General features: G+C 44.2%; 1 protein-coding gene across 8 annotated transcripts in view; it reads left to right on the forward strand.

Moving 5' to 3' along the window:
- Positions 1–11,453, forward strand: part of furinb (furin (paired basic amino acid cleaving enzyme) b) — a 107,792-nt gene extending 96,339 nt beyond the window's left edge. For 7 of the 8 annotated variants that reach the window (XM_069190775.1, XM_015343561.2, XM_015343565.2 and 4 more), the window contains exons 13-16: positions 648–827; positions 1,085–1,209; positions 1,825–1,953; positions 7,148–11,453. In XM_069190775.1, coding sequence (XP_069046876.1) covers positions 648–827; positions 1,085–1,209; positions 1,825–1,953; positions 7,148–7,770 — 1,057 coding nt within the window. In that variant the 3' untranslated portion in view covers positions 7,771–11,453. Of the gene's footprint in view, positions 1–647; positions 828–1,084; positions 1,210–1,824; positions 1,954–7,115 lie in introns of all 8 variants that reach the window. The other variant, XM_069190776.1, reaches the window with a different exon arrangement.
- Positions 11,454–15,605: the final 4,152 nt, after the last annotated feature.

A 15,605-nucleotide genomic window follows, 5' to 3' on the forward strand; every position in this document is an offset into this window, starting at 1 on the left:
ATCTACAGCCGAGACCACCGCACTTGAATATCCCTATAGAAAGGGCTGTTTACAGGACAGTTAGCCTATCATTTCGTCTGTCTGTGCCACACTCCCGACATCGATCGCAGCTGTCTAGACAAAACCTTGATCTTGCTAAATGACACTTGGCTCCACTAGGCATCCACTTGAGGAGCTTCTCCAAAATGCCAAAGGTGTTATTCTCTTGATAAGTAGGACATATCGATTTCCACAAGGCTTGACGTTCAACAGGTTAAGTAATTTCATTCCTTGTGCCTGATCTGCTCTTTCACTAATGAGGTGAATTAATGCTTATTCAACAGTCACTCAAGTACATCATACTCATTAGCGATCAATTAATCAAAATGACACTAAAGACGGTGGCTCCAGCTCCAAAACCTGCATGATTTATTTTTCTATAACCATGCATGCGTAGTTGATAACTTCCTCTTGATGCCCAGTATAGAAGCTGAAGGGCTGGTACATTGTCCCGGGTAATGAATTGGTGTTCACACATACAAGGAGTGAAGTGGAGACTGTGGAATTAAAGCCCAGCTGCCTGGCCCTGTTGTGTTTAAGGTGACAAAAACAGGAAAAGCAAGCTGCCATGGTATTCATTTTGTCTCATCCCTTTGATTGTTGTGCAGGAATATTGGGAGCCACTTGCAGATCTCTAAGGTTGCGGACGCGTGCGAAGGAAAGACCAACTTTGTGAGCTCCCTCGAACATGCCCAGGCGCGGCTCACCTTGACCTACAACCGCCGAGGGAATCTGGCCATTTATTTGACCAGCCCCAGAGGAACCCGTTCCACTCTCCTTGCTCCCAGGTATGGCCCCGGCATGAGAGAGGCTCTTGGGGGGCCTGTCATCACATAAAGTTGACATTTCTTTCTTGTTTTCTAAGGTCGTATGATCAGTTTCCAATTCATATATTATTTCCGATAACAGGATGGCAACCTAGGGTGTTGGCAGCATATACAGCTAGACTGTTTCCATTTTGTTAAAGAAGCAATATTAAAGCATGTATCAGTTATGCTGAAACAGGGTTGGGCTCTGACCCTTCAGTGATCTCTTCTGCTCCCAGGCCTCACGATTACTCCTCCGAGGGCTTCAATGACTGGGCTTTCATGACCACCCACTCCTGGGACGAGGACCCGAGAGGGGAATGGACATTGGAGATTGAGAATGTGGCCGGGGCCAGTGACTATGGTAAGAGCAGGCCTGGCGCAGCTGCTGTTGAGTGTTTTGAGAGGAGAAGCCTGGAGATGGGATTGTGGTGGGGTTGGGAGATGAGGAATGAGGGGGCAGTGCTCTGAAAGGGCTAGAGGTTAAGGACTTGGAGACTGTGTGGTCTAGTGTCGATGCTAAGGGATGAGCGATATGGAAGTGAAGTAATACACTAGGTACGCGTTTTGTTTTCATTGCATCATAGCCCATTTGTTTCTCACGCCTCCCCATAAATCAGATTAATTAAATCTCCCAAAGTAAATCAGATGCTGGAGAACTCCCGGCCTGCTGTCATCTCCATTTATCTTCCAGGCAGCGTGGCCGTAAATCAGGGGTTGCGAGTGGGAGTGGTGTGGAGAACTGGACCCTGTGAGGGGACCCCTTTTCTAGTAACGGGAAAGCAGGATTTTCACTCGGAATACAGATATTTTACTTTCATGTTCGCAAAACTGGATGTAAAATAGTGTGTTCATCTGTAGACGTGTGTATAAAGGGGGAGTTTTTTTAAACTTGATCTTACGTCTCATAAATTTAGGTGCATTTCCCACAGCCGCTGACTGTACTTCTGGTCTCTTTGCCCACTTCTCTCTCGTTCAGGGACCCTGACCCAGTTCACTTTGGTTCTGTATGGCACTGGCGACAGCTCCCCCAACGTCTCCAGATCTGACTACAGCCAGTCGGCGAACGCCAGCTGCAAAACCTTCAACATGGAGCAGGTCTGCATAGGTAGGTGTTGAAACAGTGGGGAGGCAGTGACCTCTGCAGGCTTCACCTAGTATTGTTGTCCAGGCTGTAGGTGAGCTGAGGGATCTGGCGTCTGCAGCCCTGGTCCTGGAGAGCCTCAGTCCTATTAGTCCTGTAGTTCAAAGCCTTGTTTCTAAATATTGGGAACACTTGGAAGTTACTGAGCAATTAAGGAAGTAATTAAAGGAACTTTGATCCTCGAGCGCTGGATGGTATTCAGATTTATGTTCCCCATGATCTTTAAGTCGCTTAATTGACAAATTCCCTTTTTAATTTATCACAGATTGCGTCACGTCTTTAGAAATGGTGATTTAGTGGTTAACTACAAAACCTGCAGGATCTGGGCTCTTCAGGACTGGGGTGGAGACCATCGGCTTTTTCTGTATGGGATTAGTAAAAAGGTGTCTCTTGCTGCTCATCAATGAAAAACAAATTGCCTGTAAAAACAGATGCCTGAAGTGCTAAAACCATACATCAGTTTTAGTCTCCACACTTAATAGCATAAATGAAAGACTTAAACTTCTTGGTCCTGTGTGTGAAGCTTTGATCTGTGTAGGCCTAAAGTCCTGTATCATGAGAGAGAGAGAGAAATCTTTTGCACCCAGGAGTCTCAGACAGCTCCTAAGACCCGGGCTGTCTGCTTTGGCACGTCTAAGCGCAGGCTATGAAAAGAGAAGGCGGTAAAATGCCCCTTCATACCTGGCTGCTACTCAGCTAAGAAACAACCACGATGTGCTGGCATGCCCCTTTCCCACTGGCACACCTGAGTAGACTAGAATCTTACCCAGCGCAGTTCGGGACTTTTCGTGCCATTCAAAGTACAAGCCACAAGGTGGCGCAGTCAGCGGACAGGGAGACAGGTGTGGGGTCTGCCGAGATCCAGTCCTGTTCCTTTCACTTAGTGTACAGATGCAGAGCAGTCACTTGGAAAATGTTACAAAAGCTTAGCCAGCATTTTCTTTTTGTTACCCATCAAAATTGCAAATCAATACTTGGTCATATTAGCAAATCCACAACAAGCAAGCTACATTCTCTGTTATTTCAGTTCCAAATGCCTTGATCTTTGAGCTCCTAAGTAAGTTCTTTTTGCAACACAAATTTACACATAATGCATTTCACTTTGAACATTTATTCAGAATAATTTTCTACTATTGTTTTTGCGAAACTGCCTTTTGTACACGCTCTTGAGCTTCCAGTGTTAGAAGAGAGCCATGGTCGCTCTTCTCTTTCAAGTGTTCTGTGACAGACTGGCATGATTATCTCGGCCCCCAGCCAGTGCCAGGCAGCTTGTGAGGACTGTGTACCATGGCAACAAAACAGCCGGTGTGAAACGAGCTGTAGTGCCAGGGCGTGCCAGTGAAAAGGCCACAACGCGCCATCTAGTTGGCATATTGTGAGCCACAAGCAGGTGCGTTTCAGTTGACGGGGCAGTGCCATGAAGAGAGAGGAGTCCCCTGCCCGCCCGCCTTCCACAGGCCCCTGCGGGCGTGGACGCCATCGCTCAGGGAGTATCGCAAGCTACAGGTATTCTGAGGTGCTGGTGGTGGCTTGAAGTGACCTGACAACTTCCTGGAAGCAATCTTGAGAGTGAGCACGGCTGCATGACACGATTGGCACTTTCACGTGGGGTTCAGAGGGCACCACTGGTGACCTCTGAGCTCACTCTCACTTGGGCTGGCATTGGGGGGGGGGGGGGGCAGAATTTGGCTCTCGATCTGATTCTGAGCACCAGTCTATTAAAGACTGAGGAAAGGTGGCCGTTTGCTTAGAACTCATCTTATCCATCACCCAAAAAATAAACTTATTTAGAAATCGGAACTCTTACAAACTTAGAAGTGGACAACAATATTATAAAATCTGCCTTTAAACTGACTGCCACTATCATCGTAAATTATTAAAGCCCACGGATTAGTTTTGCAGATCCTGTTTGCCAATAGTCCCAGAATTGCTTGCTGAGTTCAGATCATTACAGTAGAGTTAGTGATAATTACAGTCTGTGAAATCAAATGAAATGGCGTTTTCCTCTGTAGTGGGAATCCTCCCTTGTGCACCTGTCGAGCTACAGGTTACAGCAGGCTGCTGCTGCGACTGCTCAGCCTCCTCAAGTGGAGACGGGTCCCTTTGACCCTTGGCTGTGTGGGACGCTCATCAGTAAGAGTCTCCAGGGCAACATCTATTCATGGCAATCTGCCTGTCCTTTCTCTGGGCTTTTAAATATAAACTGTCTAAAAATAAGCAGCGGGGAGTGTACAATACTCCTTTGCTCTCTGCAAAAGTCAGAACATGGAAGGATGATGAGCACTTTTGGTTTTGGTGTGGGTGGGCATTACTTTTGCAAACTACACTGTTACAGTTTTCAGATTTCTTTGAATTGCCCTTATATGCCTCACTTATTTATTTCTAATGTTTTTGTGTAGTTCGGCTTCCTCAAAATGCCCCAAAATGTTACAGACTGCAGCCTTGTGAGAACTGGTCAGAGTCGATGGCGTCGGTAGCGTCTTAAAATTGGTTTAAAATTGGATTAATAATTCAGTGCCGGAGACGAGCTGCTGGGCCCATCTCCATGAGTGGCAGCTTTTATTAGCAACGACGCATGTCGTAGGAGCTCTGCTGGGCCCTGCCACTCCACAGGAGATAGGGAGCTGTCACTGTCCCTCCTCCCCTTTCCCTACTCTTCACCACTGCGTTCCTCTCTATAGGAGAAAAACATCTACTACAGTAGGAGCTCAAATCAATCCTACCGTGACCTCCACCTGTCTTTTATTTCACTGCGTCTGTAGTGCAATTACTGCCTCTAATATACAGCTCTCTTGGGGAATAATCAGATTTATTACCCTGTTAAAGACCGTGACCAAAATTATTTTTTCCTCCATACCTCTTTTACAGAAATAGTCGTAAATCCTTAAACCGAGTCTGCATTTGCCGTGTAAAATGCCTTTCCAGGTATTTTCAGCACTGCTGGAGCAAAATGCGTATTTCTAGGACCACTCCATTTCCAGTGCACGCCCTTCGCTGAAGGGATGTGGTTATTTCTGTCCTGCTGTTGAACAATTGATGGATGCCGAGCTGGAGTGTGGTGTGAGCCATTCGGCGGTGCTGATGAAGAGCCATTGTTTGAGCCCTGGTGACTCCCTTGTCCTTATTGTACACTGAGCTCCTGGGGCTGAACAGGCTCACTGGCCTGCTTTCCTCTGTCTGCTGTGAGCAAGGAGCTGAGTGCAACAACCATTTTGTGGCAGGAACCTTTCTCAAAATGCTGCAAACAAAACAGTTTTGAATTGGGAGGTCCAGAGTAAAATGCAGTGTCTAGACAATTTCTTCTGAGAGGAGAAAAAAGAGTTGGATGCTGGGTCAGGAGGTCCTTTTAATTTGAGCTACAACAAAACTAATAAATTCAGTTATTCTCTGTAATAAAAAATGAAATCTATAAGGATGTCAGCTGCAATAAAAGATAAATAGGTTTGCAGTGATAATGCTAATACAAGAAGCGGGTGTAGTCGATATTATTTTAATTGACTTGGTGCTCCACGGTTGCAAAATGCATAAATAAAAAAAATAATTGCCAGGTCTCCTTAGGCAGTGGATGTCTTAAAGCAATAATGTAGCATTGCATCAGCATCGCTCTGCAATCAGCAAAGCTTATTAAAGCACTCCTACCGCACTCCACTGCCTGTGTATACAGTTTATTGTATTAATATGCTGTTGGCTCTAAAAAAAATTGAACATCTTAGTCATTGGAAATTCAGTCAGAATGGGCAATTATAAAGAGATGTTTTCATTTCTAATCTTTGTCCCCGAAGGTATTAATTTTGCAAGAGATGATCATGCACTTCTCTCCATGTATTGAAGTGTGGTAATATTTGTGATAATCTAACTTAAAAAATCATTTTTTCCTCATTAAACTGGTACATTGGCTGACACTGTGGTGCACTGCCTTCCTTAGGGTAGGAATACAAATGAAAGCTCAGATCCCACCTTTTTGCTCTCGCCTCTACTCACCTCATCTCAGTCGATCGCTTACAGCTTGTAAAAAGTGTACTTAATAAAACGATCCATGCGGAGATGTGAAAATGGGGGGCTGTTAATTATTCCCGTTTTGAAGGGAGCAGTAGAAGGTTGTCGTCTTGTGACCTTACACAGGCTCCTGTTAGCCTGCCAGACTCTCCCACAGGCAGGACCAAGTACCTCCAGCCTCGCTCTCTGGCTTGAGACAGAAGCCTTTGACCTTGAATATTACAGCCCTGGTGATTTATAGACCTGAGAGGGGGAGAGTATATTGGAAGTTGAGCTGGAAGGTCTCGGTAGACTTACCCCTGGTTTTCTCCACTCGCTGTCCCCAGGTGAACCCCAATTTTGTTTTTCATTTCATTGTGCTACAGTATCGTGAAAAGATGTTTGCCGCAGTGTAATTGGTCTTTTTCTGGAATGAGAAGTATAGTAAATGAATTAATAATATAAAACATGTTAAACAGAATGAACTGATGGAGCAGTAAAGCATTATTTAAAAAAAACAGCTTCAAACTGATGGAAAGAAATACAAATTCTTAACTTCTGTGCCATTGTATTGATATTGAAACTTACATTTTATAACAACTTCATTGTTTATGGGTAATATCTTTGGTTTAATAAACATTCTGTAAATTTGAGGCAAGTTAAAACTTTTCCTTAAATTAGCAATTAGTCTAAAGAGCCTCATTACACTTATTTTCTTCCCTGACGGGGGAGGTTTTGTGTTTTCTCTTATTATCTTTTACTCTTACAAATGGGCTCTGCCTTGTCTCTTATGTGTACCATCAGTTACAGAATACCTTCTTCATTCTTTAATTAAAACAGTGAGGTGTTTACAGCAGTGTAACATCAGCACTAAAGGCTCACTTATACATGGGGTTTGCACATGTAGCCCAGAAAGGTTGAGCTCTGCTCACTGGGGAATGCCCGAGGTGGTAGTGAAGAGATACGCTTCATGTCAGTATTTTAAGTTAAGCTTCGTTAATCAACACAACGGATGTGCTGTATTTTTGCATTTGGACCAATTGGGAACTCTTCCACTCCCATTCCTGTCACTCCTCCCTCACTCTCACACTTGACTCCCTGTTGCTCTCTTGTCTGGGAAGTTGTCTCTGACTCTAGTGGTCCCTCTGCAGTCATTCTCCTGTGTGTGTTTCTGTCTCTGCAGAGTGTAGTCCTGGGCTCTACCTGTACCAGCAGGGCTGCGTGACAGACTGCCCACCAGGCTTCACTCCCGGAACCAAACAGCTGGACGTCTCCCTGGAGAACTGGGTGCAGCTCTCCTCTGTTGAGGCCTGCCTGCCCTGCCACCCCTCCTGCCTGACCTGTGTGGGCCAGCTCCCCACTGACTGCCTCTCCTGCCCCCCTCACAACCACCTGGACTCGTTCTCCCACGTCTGTCTGCACCAGAACCAGATCCAGCGCGAGTCCCCTGGCCTGGCCCGCCTTGGCGACAGCAGGGGTCTCCTGAGCCCGGAGCTGTCCTCCAACCTGCCCGTCACCATGGCGGTGCTCAGCTGTGCCTTCATCGTGGCCACGTTCGTGGGGGTCTTCGTGCTGCTGCAGCTGCGCTCGGACAGTGCCCCCTGTGGCGGGCAGACCAAACTGCACTCCCTGGAGTCAGGGGGGGGCATCCGGGTGGGCTTTGGCATTGGCCGGGGGAGGGTGGTCTCCTACAAGGGAATACCCTCGGTGTGGAGGGAGGACGGCTGTAACTCCGAGTCGGAAAACGAGGAGTTTGATGCCCACAACGAGAGGACTGCCTTCATCAAAACGCAAAGTGCTCTTTAACCCCCTCTGCCACCCTGTTTCTTGTGCCGCCTCACCCTCTCTCCCTTTAAGACCCTTACTTTTCAATGGACTTTTCTGTTCTCTCTGGAGTTTTGGGAGATGTTTATTGATTTTCTTCCTCTTCTGTTATTCTACGTGGTGTTCTTTTTTTGTTCCCCGTTGGTCTGATGGAGGTTTCCGGTCTTGTCCGGCTGGAGGAGACGCACGGTGAGGATGAGGACATGGAGAGTTAGCCCAGATCGCAGCGGGCTCGGGGTAGGAGAGGGGTGGGGGAGGTCTCTCAGGCAGGGAGAGGATTTCCATCTCCTCCCATACTTCTCACATCTGGGGTCTTGGGTATTAATGGGTTTGGGAGAGATGGCCTGGAAGATGTTAAAGTTCCCAGTTTCGCAATCTGTTACACGTTTCAAAATAAATGTAAGTTATTCTTGGGTGTTTTTCCCTCCTCTGGTTGTTTTGTTTTCCCCTCTCCATGGAGCTGCTCTGGTGCTAGTACCATGGAGAGGTGAACTCGTGATGCACAGGAAACACTTGCCCGTTCTGTGATTTCAGCTTAAGCTGTTGGAGCTGCAGGGCACCAGCAGATGAGTTAGCAAAGATGAGGCTTAGAGCTGCACACCTAATCCTAGTTTATGCAGCTCAACTCTTCCTCCTCTGCGTTTGTTCTGGAAAGAGGTATGTCTTTTCCTAATGGGATAGGAGCTTCCCTTGGTTTTGGAATGCAGGCTAAGAATAGGATCCCAGCTCAGATGCATTGGGTAAAAAATGAAAGCACTCATCCTGTTCATGGAATAAAAACAACAATAGTGGAATTTAGAGCTGTTGCCTCTTCACGAGCACTTGCAAGTGTCTGTAAGCTCCCTCATACAATAGTAATAGTGTTAACATCCACCCTTTTCAGTTCACTGCTGTAAAGCCCTTTTGTGCTTTTCTGTTGCTTTCTAAAGCAATGGCATTGGCATCACATTGTCATGTTTGCACAAACTGCGATTTTTCACGCACCCATCCAGGGGCATGTTGAGTGCTGGTACCAGAATTGAGCAGCAGCTAGAGAAATTCAGTCTGTACTATTCCTTGGTTTTGAGCTAAGGGCCAGGAAACATCCCCGCTGCATTTTAAATTATTTTCTTTTGCTTCCCCAGTGACCGACAGATTTGAGATTACATTGCAGTGGTATCTAACATCACTTCTTGCACTGACAGTTGTCAGCTCTACTGTTCCCTGACGTGCAGCTCAGTAAACATGTCTGCTGCAACCCGTATAATGTGCTAGATCCCTCAGTTGGAGCTCAGTTATTGTAATCACTGGCACATTACAAAGGTTAAAGCCGTATTGTCCAATACAGGTGCACCTCCCCCATCACCACTGCAATGCCTGATTTGTCATGGTCTGTAAATTTGAATGGCCACTTGAGGTGAGGATTAATTAACCAAAATGGTTTTGAATGTGCATGCACGTGCAATATTTCAGATGAAGGGGAATGGTGGGAGTAGCAGCTGAAGGTGTAACTTGTGAATCCTGTTAAAGGGCTCCAATAGACTTCTCCTAAGCTTGGCAGTAATGGAGGACTCTCTCTAATAGGCTGGATTTCATGCACTACAGAACAATTACAATAATGCTTCCAAGACAATCTTTAAGCTACATTTTATGCCATGCTCTGTGACCAATGCTAGTCTGCTTTTTCCTAATGATCTTTCATGGATCTTTCAATTCAGCTGGGTGGCCAAAGCACAACCATTTTCATTTTACCTTGAAATGGAGCGTTTTGTGTGTGCAATAAATGGAACCCCTTGTTAATGTGGGCGTGTCCCTGTGGCTCTGGATGAAGGCTTGCTACATGTAGATTTTATCCTCTTTTATATTGTTGATACAACTTTTAAGAGCATAAATTATTTTATATAGAATGATAATGCTGGCTTTACAGAGCTGCCCTTGGCATTAACAAGCAAACTAACAAGAACAAATGAGATCTCTGGCAACATTTACACATGCTGTCTAGTCAGCTTCAAAGAAGGTGACTTTAAAATATGTACTATGCAGTTGGCAGCTATGGTTATTAATGCTTCGCTGCTTTTTAAGGTATTTTTCTTAACTGCGCTGAGGGACATCTATGGAAATGTGTGAGAGGTTTTTTCCTCTTCTGATAAGAGCGTTTCCTTATGAGCTTGGATCCTCTTCTATACATCAGATGTGAAGCACTTTGACCTGTATCTATTCCATGCTGCAGCACTGAACTCTCATCTCTTCTGTTATTTTTTGAGAGGTCTCTTGCATGCTGTAGGCAGTCCAAGCCTGGAATGGAAGATGTGGTGATTCCTGGTCTACAATAAAGGCTTGGGAGAGAGGTGGGATTGCTGCAAATTGTAATCAAATTCAGGCTTAAAGCAAAACTACAATCTCCATTTAAACATGCTACCTGAATGTCCTTAATCAGAGTTTATCATTGATTAGAGGACTCTGGAAGATAAAGTGATAGAAGGGAGTGAGGAATGTCAACTTTGAATGATAAGCAACACAAACATCTTTATTTTTTTTCTGACATGGAAGCATTAACTACAATTCTTGAAAATGTATCAACTGTTCAAGCTCTGAGCATGGAGCTCCATCTGCTGTTGGTACCAATGCATTCTAACTCTTATTGGCACCTTCTACTGTGTGCAAATGTGCTCTTTAAAGCGTGTTTGGTGGTGGTGGGGCTTAATCTTTCCTGCTGTTTTTGAGTATTGAACTTTCTTTTGCTTATATGCAAAGTCCACACGGCTGGACAGCTGTAAAGTCACATATCCTCTGCAGTGTTGCTTGTAGTCAGTTTTCACAGCAGGGAATGAAAGGAAAGGGTGAACCCGTCATATGCAGCTTAGAGAGAATTACCAAAGACTATGTACTTTGTTTTAAGTATATAACTTTTTTTGGTGATGATCCCCGGCCTGTCAGTCTGTAATCTCTTGTCATTGTGGAAACGTGTGTGATGGAGTTGGCAAAATAAGGAGAAAAGGATGGAAAATGTATTTTTTCCCCCTGCTTCTTGGAATGTATGCATTTTCTCTTTTTTTTATGTGAATGCTTATAAAAAAGGAAGGGTAGGATACTCCCCTCACGCTCAGGGGGGTGATGAGTAAACCAGTGGGCACCTGCTGCTGTGCTCAATACAGCAAAGCGAATGCCCTCGTAATGAGGGGCGTTGGTTTGCGGTGTGTGGATGCCCCGTGACAATCCTTGAGGGGTGTGGTGTGCTTGGAGGTTTCCCCCTCATGGACACGGGGAACCCCCTGTAAGCCGAGGGCCGGAGTGCCCCGCTGCCGTCTGGAAGAAGCTGCTTGTCTGTTGCGGGGCCTGTAAGCCCTGTGGGCACCTGAGCCTGTCGGACCTCCATGGGCTTCACTCCGCGAGCCCTTAGGAACCCCCCATCTCTTCCGTCTCTCCCGGTGAGGTTGGCAGCCTCTCTTGGTTGCCCTACATTAGCGATGGTGATTTATATGAATACGATCGTGTGTGACTGCCTGGGATGGAGAAAAAGAATTTAAAACAAGGCCTATTTTTGTACTATCAATGGTGCACAGTCATTTTCTTGTAATTTAAAAGTTATTTTGCCTCTTTCCTTTTTATTTAATTGATGTCAATATACTGATAAAATAGATTCTAAGTAAAAATTCAAAATATTAAAAAAATCTATGCAAACTAAATGTCTTGTCATCTTTTGTTTTATTTGGTAAAAGATCAGAGAAACTTTGGTATCCAGACGTTGGGGCCAATCCAAACATATCAATACCGTACAATAAACGGTAACAGCCAGCTCTATCCACTAGGGGGCACTGTAGGCAGTTGCATCAATCAATTTGCAACACTCTTCAGAACCTGCAGCCTAAGTGGTCTAACAGACTATCTTGTGTGTCTATTATAAAGAGTAATACAGAGTTAATGATGCCTGAACTGTATAAAGATAAGTAATATTTGTGGCTCAGTTGCAATCTGTAGTCCTGCCACAGATATTTATGGGAAAGGCATGGATTTTTTTTGGAAGCCCCATCACCCATTTTAAGGTTCTATTATACGTAAAATGTGGATTCCTCTCCTACCTTAGATCAATGTGGTGCATTATGTGGAGCAATTGCCAAACTACCACAATTAAACCTAATAGTGGAACAGATGAAACGGGTAAATGCAGAGTTCTGCAGATTAAGTTACAAAGTGTAAATTGTGGCTGCGGTTCCTGTTCTTCACAGTTCTCTGTATGTTAACTGAAATTAAGAGCATGGCATACCGTGTACTCTGAACCTCTGCAACTTTCTCAATTAGTTGCAGACAGAACGCGATGTTTTGAAATATGTTTTTCATCCTTCACTGCTTTGATTCTCTTGTCCTTTAACATTGGCTTTGAGTCAGAAACTGCAATCTGTCTAATATGCTTTGATAAGTGTCACAATTGATCTTTTTAGGTTTTCATAATTCAAATCAAATTTGATACAACATTGATTTTTAAAAATATACAAGTAATAAAGAGCGCGAGGTAATTATGGTTGAGGTCTCTGGTCTCCGTATTGATAGCTTTGAAAACCATTGTCTTACCTCGCTAACCCAGCCCCAGAGGAATGCTTTTTGTGTTTCTGTTCTCGAAATATAATGGCAGCGTTCTCAGCTTGCTCCGCGCGCCGTCTGCTCCGCTCATTATGCTTTTTTCCCACCCAGAAAATATCAGATGTTTGTCTACGTTATTTAATGGCCCCACTGTGTATTACAGTCTTATAAGTGATTTGTAGTATAACTATTCTCTTCCATCTAAACAAACACTGGTATGGAGAAATTTATTTGCATTCCCATGCACCTTAAAGTAATTAATTGCTTACACTTATATAGCACTTTTCTGGACACTCCACTCAAAGTGCTGTACAGGTAATGGGGATCCCCTCCACCACCACCAGTGTGCAGCCCCACCTGGATGATGCGACAGCAGCCATAGTGCGCCAGTAAGCTCACTACACATCAGCTATCAGTGGGGAGGAGAGCAGAGGGATGAAGCCAATTCATAGATGGGGATTATTAGGAGGCCATGATTGGTAGGGGCCAATGGGAAATTTGGCCAGGTTACACCCCTACTCTTGTCGAGAAACACCCTGGGATTTTTAATGACCACACAGTCAGGACCTCGGTTTTACGTCTCATCCGAAGGACGGCATATTTTTAGTCTAGTTTCCCCATCACTATAATGGGGCATTAGGACCCACATGGACAGCAGGGTGAGCGCCCCCTACTGGCCCCACGAGCACCTCTTCCAACAGCAACCTTAGTTTTTTCCAGGGTGTCTCCTATTCCAGGTACTGACCAGGCTCACACCTGCTGAGCTTCAGTGGACAGCCAGTTGTGAGTTGCAGGGTGATATGGCTGCTGGCAAAAGTAGACTATTCTTTAATTTAGGAATCATTTCTTTTTTGGGGCTGTGATGAAAGATCTTCTCTAGCCTGTAATTGCAGATTACATGGCTGTTTATCCAGCACAGAAGTGTATAATACCACCTGCATGCCACACAGTAGTCATTATAAGGCAGCAGCTGATCGGGTAGAGAAGTGAAACAGAGCTTCACAGACTCAATTAAGAACTTTTATCAAGTTAGATTGTGAAAACTCAGAGTGAAGCTTCGCCAGGCAATAGGATTAGGTTCCCTTTATGAACATTGCCATGGGGTTTTTAAAGACTCGGTGGTCAGGATCTCCACTGAGTCAATTGTGGTCGTTCACAATATTTGAACATTTAATTTCAACTTCTAAATGATTGGTAATAGTATGGTTTCAAAAGACATTTAGGTTTCAGTAAAACTCCTATCTTTTTTATATATTAAATTTGCCCGGTGCTTCTGGTATCTCTTCCTCTTTACAAAAAATAAAAGTAATGCTGCAATCCTAATGTGGGTCTTTCTTATCCAAGTCCATCTCTGTCGTCTCTGTTCCAACTGAGGTACAGAATCCCAGGTATAACTGATGACTTTCTGTTAGGATCTTTCTCTGTTTTCTACTCTGCTTCAAGCAGGGGTTTTAGGCTTGCTAGTAAATCTTCATACCAAACTCAGACTACAACTTTTTTTACGAGCCCAAAGTCTGATCAATTCTATTAATAGGCCAATGAAGCAACTGTGATGGCAGTTGGCATTTGTTAGTCCTGGATGAATATCGCCACCTTGTAATGTGATGTCATCAGATCTCTGAGGGTATGGCTGGACCTGATCACTACTGGGATGGGACATCTCCAAGGAAAGTATTTTGCTAGGGGTGTATACAGTTCGTATCATCCATTCTTCTGGATGGGAGTTTACAACTATTGCTCCAATATTATGCAGCCTTGAGTTGATGTCCAGGATGAAGATGAGTAATTTTTTTCACCATAAGTCAGTGCTTTTAAGTGTTCTAAAAAAAGATTGGAATCATGAGAGGTATTAATGAAATGAACACAAGGATTCTATCATGCACAGCAACAAAAGAAAAGTCCTGTTGACAAAGTCAGAGATTATGAAGTGCGTTTAATTATGACAACGACCGTCTCAAACGTAAAATTTTACAAAGCTGGAGTGGACATTTTTAAAAACGTCTGTATATTATACTTACTACATACTGTGTTTTTTCTCGTGAGTTCACTGCTGTCCAATGTGACGACGAACTCTGGTTATGTGGTAAATTAATATTACAGACGCTGAACGCTGTTCTACGGAAACTGTAATTAATGTGGACGCCTAATTTTTGCAATGGTTTGCATACATGTTTTTTTTTAACATCGTGAAAGATTTTCTGACCGCATCGGCTCTGAAAGTAATATTTATTCTTTAAGTTAAAAAAAGCATCAGAACCGTTACAGAAAGAACCCTGGTCTTCAAGTACAGCATAACCTTGGTTTCTCTTGCAAGACGTCTTCTTAACTCCACCTAAATAGTACTCACAAGAGGTGTGCAACATACTGTAACGCTTATTACAATGCTATATTTGGACAGGGAATATTGTCTGGTTTATTAAATATTGAATTAAACGTAGAAATTCAAAGTGCGTATTCTTAAGTTTTTTACACAGCTGCACCGAGTATAACCTCCGGTTCCTCTTTTTTTTGCAGCTACTTGGCGCTACATTTAGAGAACTACAGTAGCTATTGATTCGTGGGCCACTACACTGTCTTTTGGTGGCATGGTTGACGAAGCACCAGTTTCATTGTCTATTATTTCGCTTCAGTAAACAAGCCACATTTAGGCGTGGAATTCAGGAGAGTGTGTCAAAGTACATCAGGTATTTAAGGTGTGGGCTTTAAACAAAAGTGTCGTACTGTACGTCATGTGGCAAAAACCTTAAATAGGCCTTTTAACGGGGATGTTGTGATTCGCTGCATTTTCCTTTCTTTTACCGACTGCGCTAACGCAATCTGTGGAAAACGTGAACCTTATTTGCAAGGATTTTGTCAGTTATTTCAGTGATTGCTGTCGTGATACCCTGCCATCAGTGAGAACTGTCAAAAGGAAATCGTCCGGCTCTTTCAGGTATAGCAAAGTGTTCATGAACGGTGGCGGTTATGAGCAGTATCTCCCTCCCCAAATCTATTCAACTCGTGGCACCGGATCACCTCGTTTCCAAACATGGGACGTGCTATTCAGTACCCTGCCGTCCAGCCGTACAGACCTATTGTGTATGCTCTCCTTTCTGGAACGGTCCCCAAAAGTGGAACTTGTGCCTGAAAAATCCAAACCTTCTAAAAAGAATGGAGATCATCAAGGTGCGCAAGACGCCGCGACGCCTTTCCTTGAGTGTTTTTTTCTGAAATTGCTCAGGCTGAAAATGTGCGTACCTGTATCTGTACACCGAAGACGC

This window comes from Lepisosteus oculatus, chromosome 5, assembly GCF_040954835.1.
Source record: "Lepisosteus oculatus isolate fLepOcu1 chromosome 5, fLepOcu1.hap2, whole genome shotgun sequence".
NCBI classification, from domain to species: domain Eukaryota; kingdom Metazoa; phylum Chordata; class Actinopteri; order Semionotiformes; family Lepisosteidae; genus Lepisosteus; species Lepisosteus oculatus.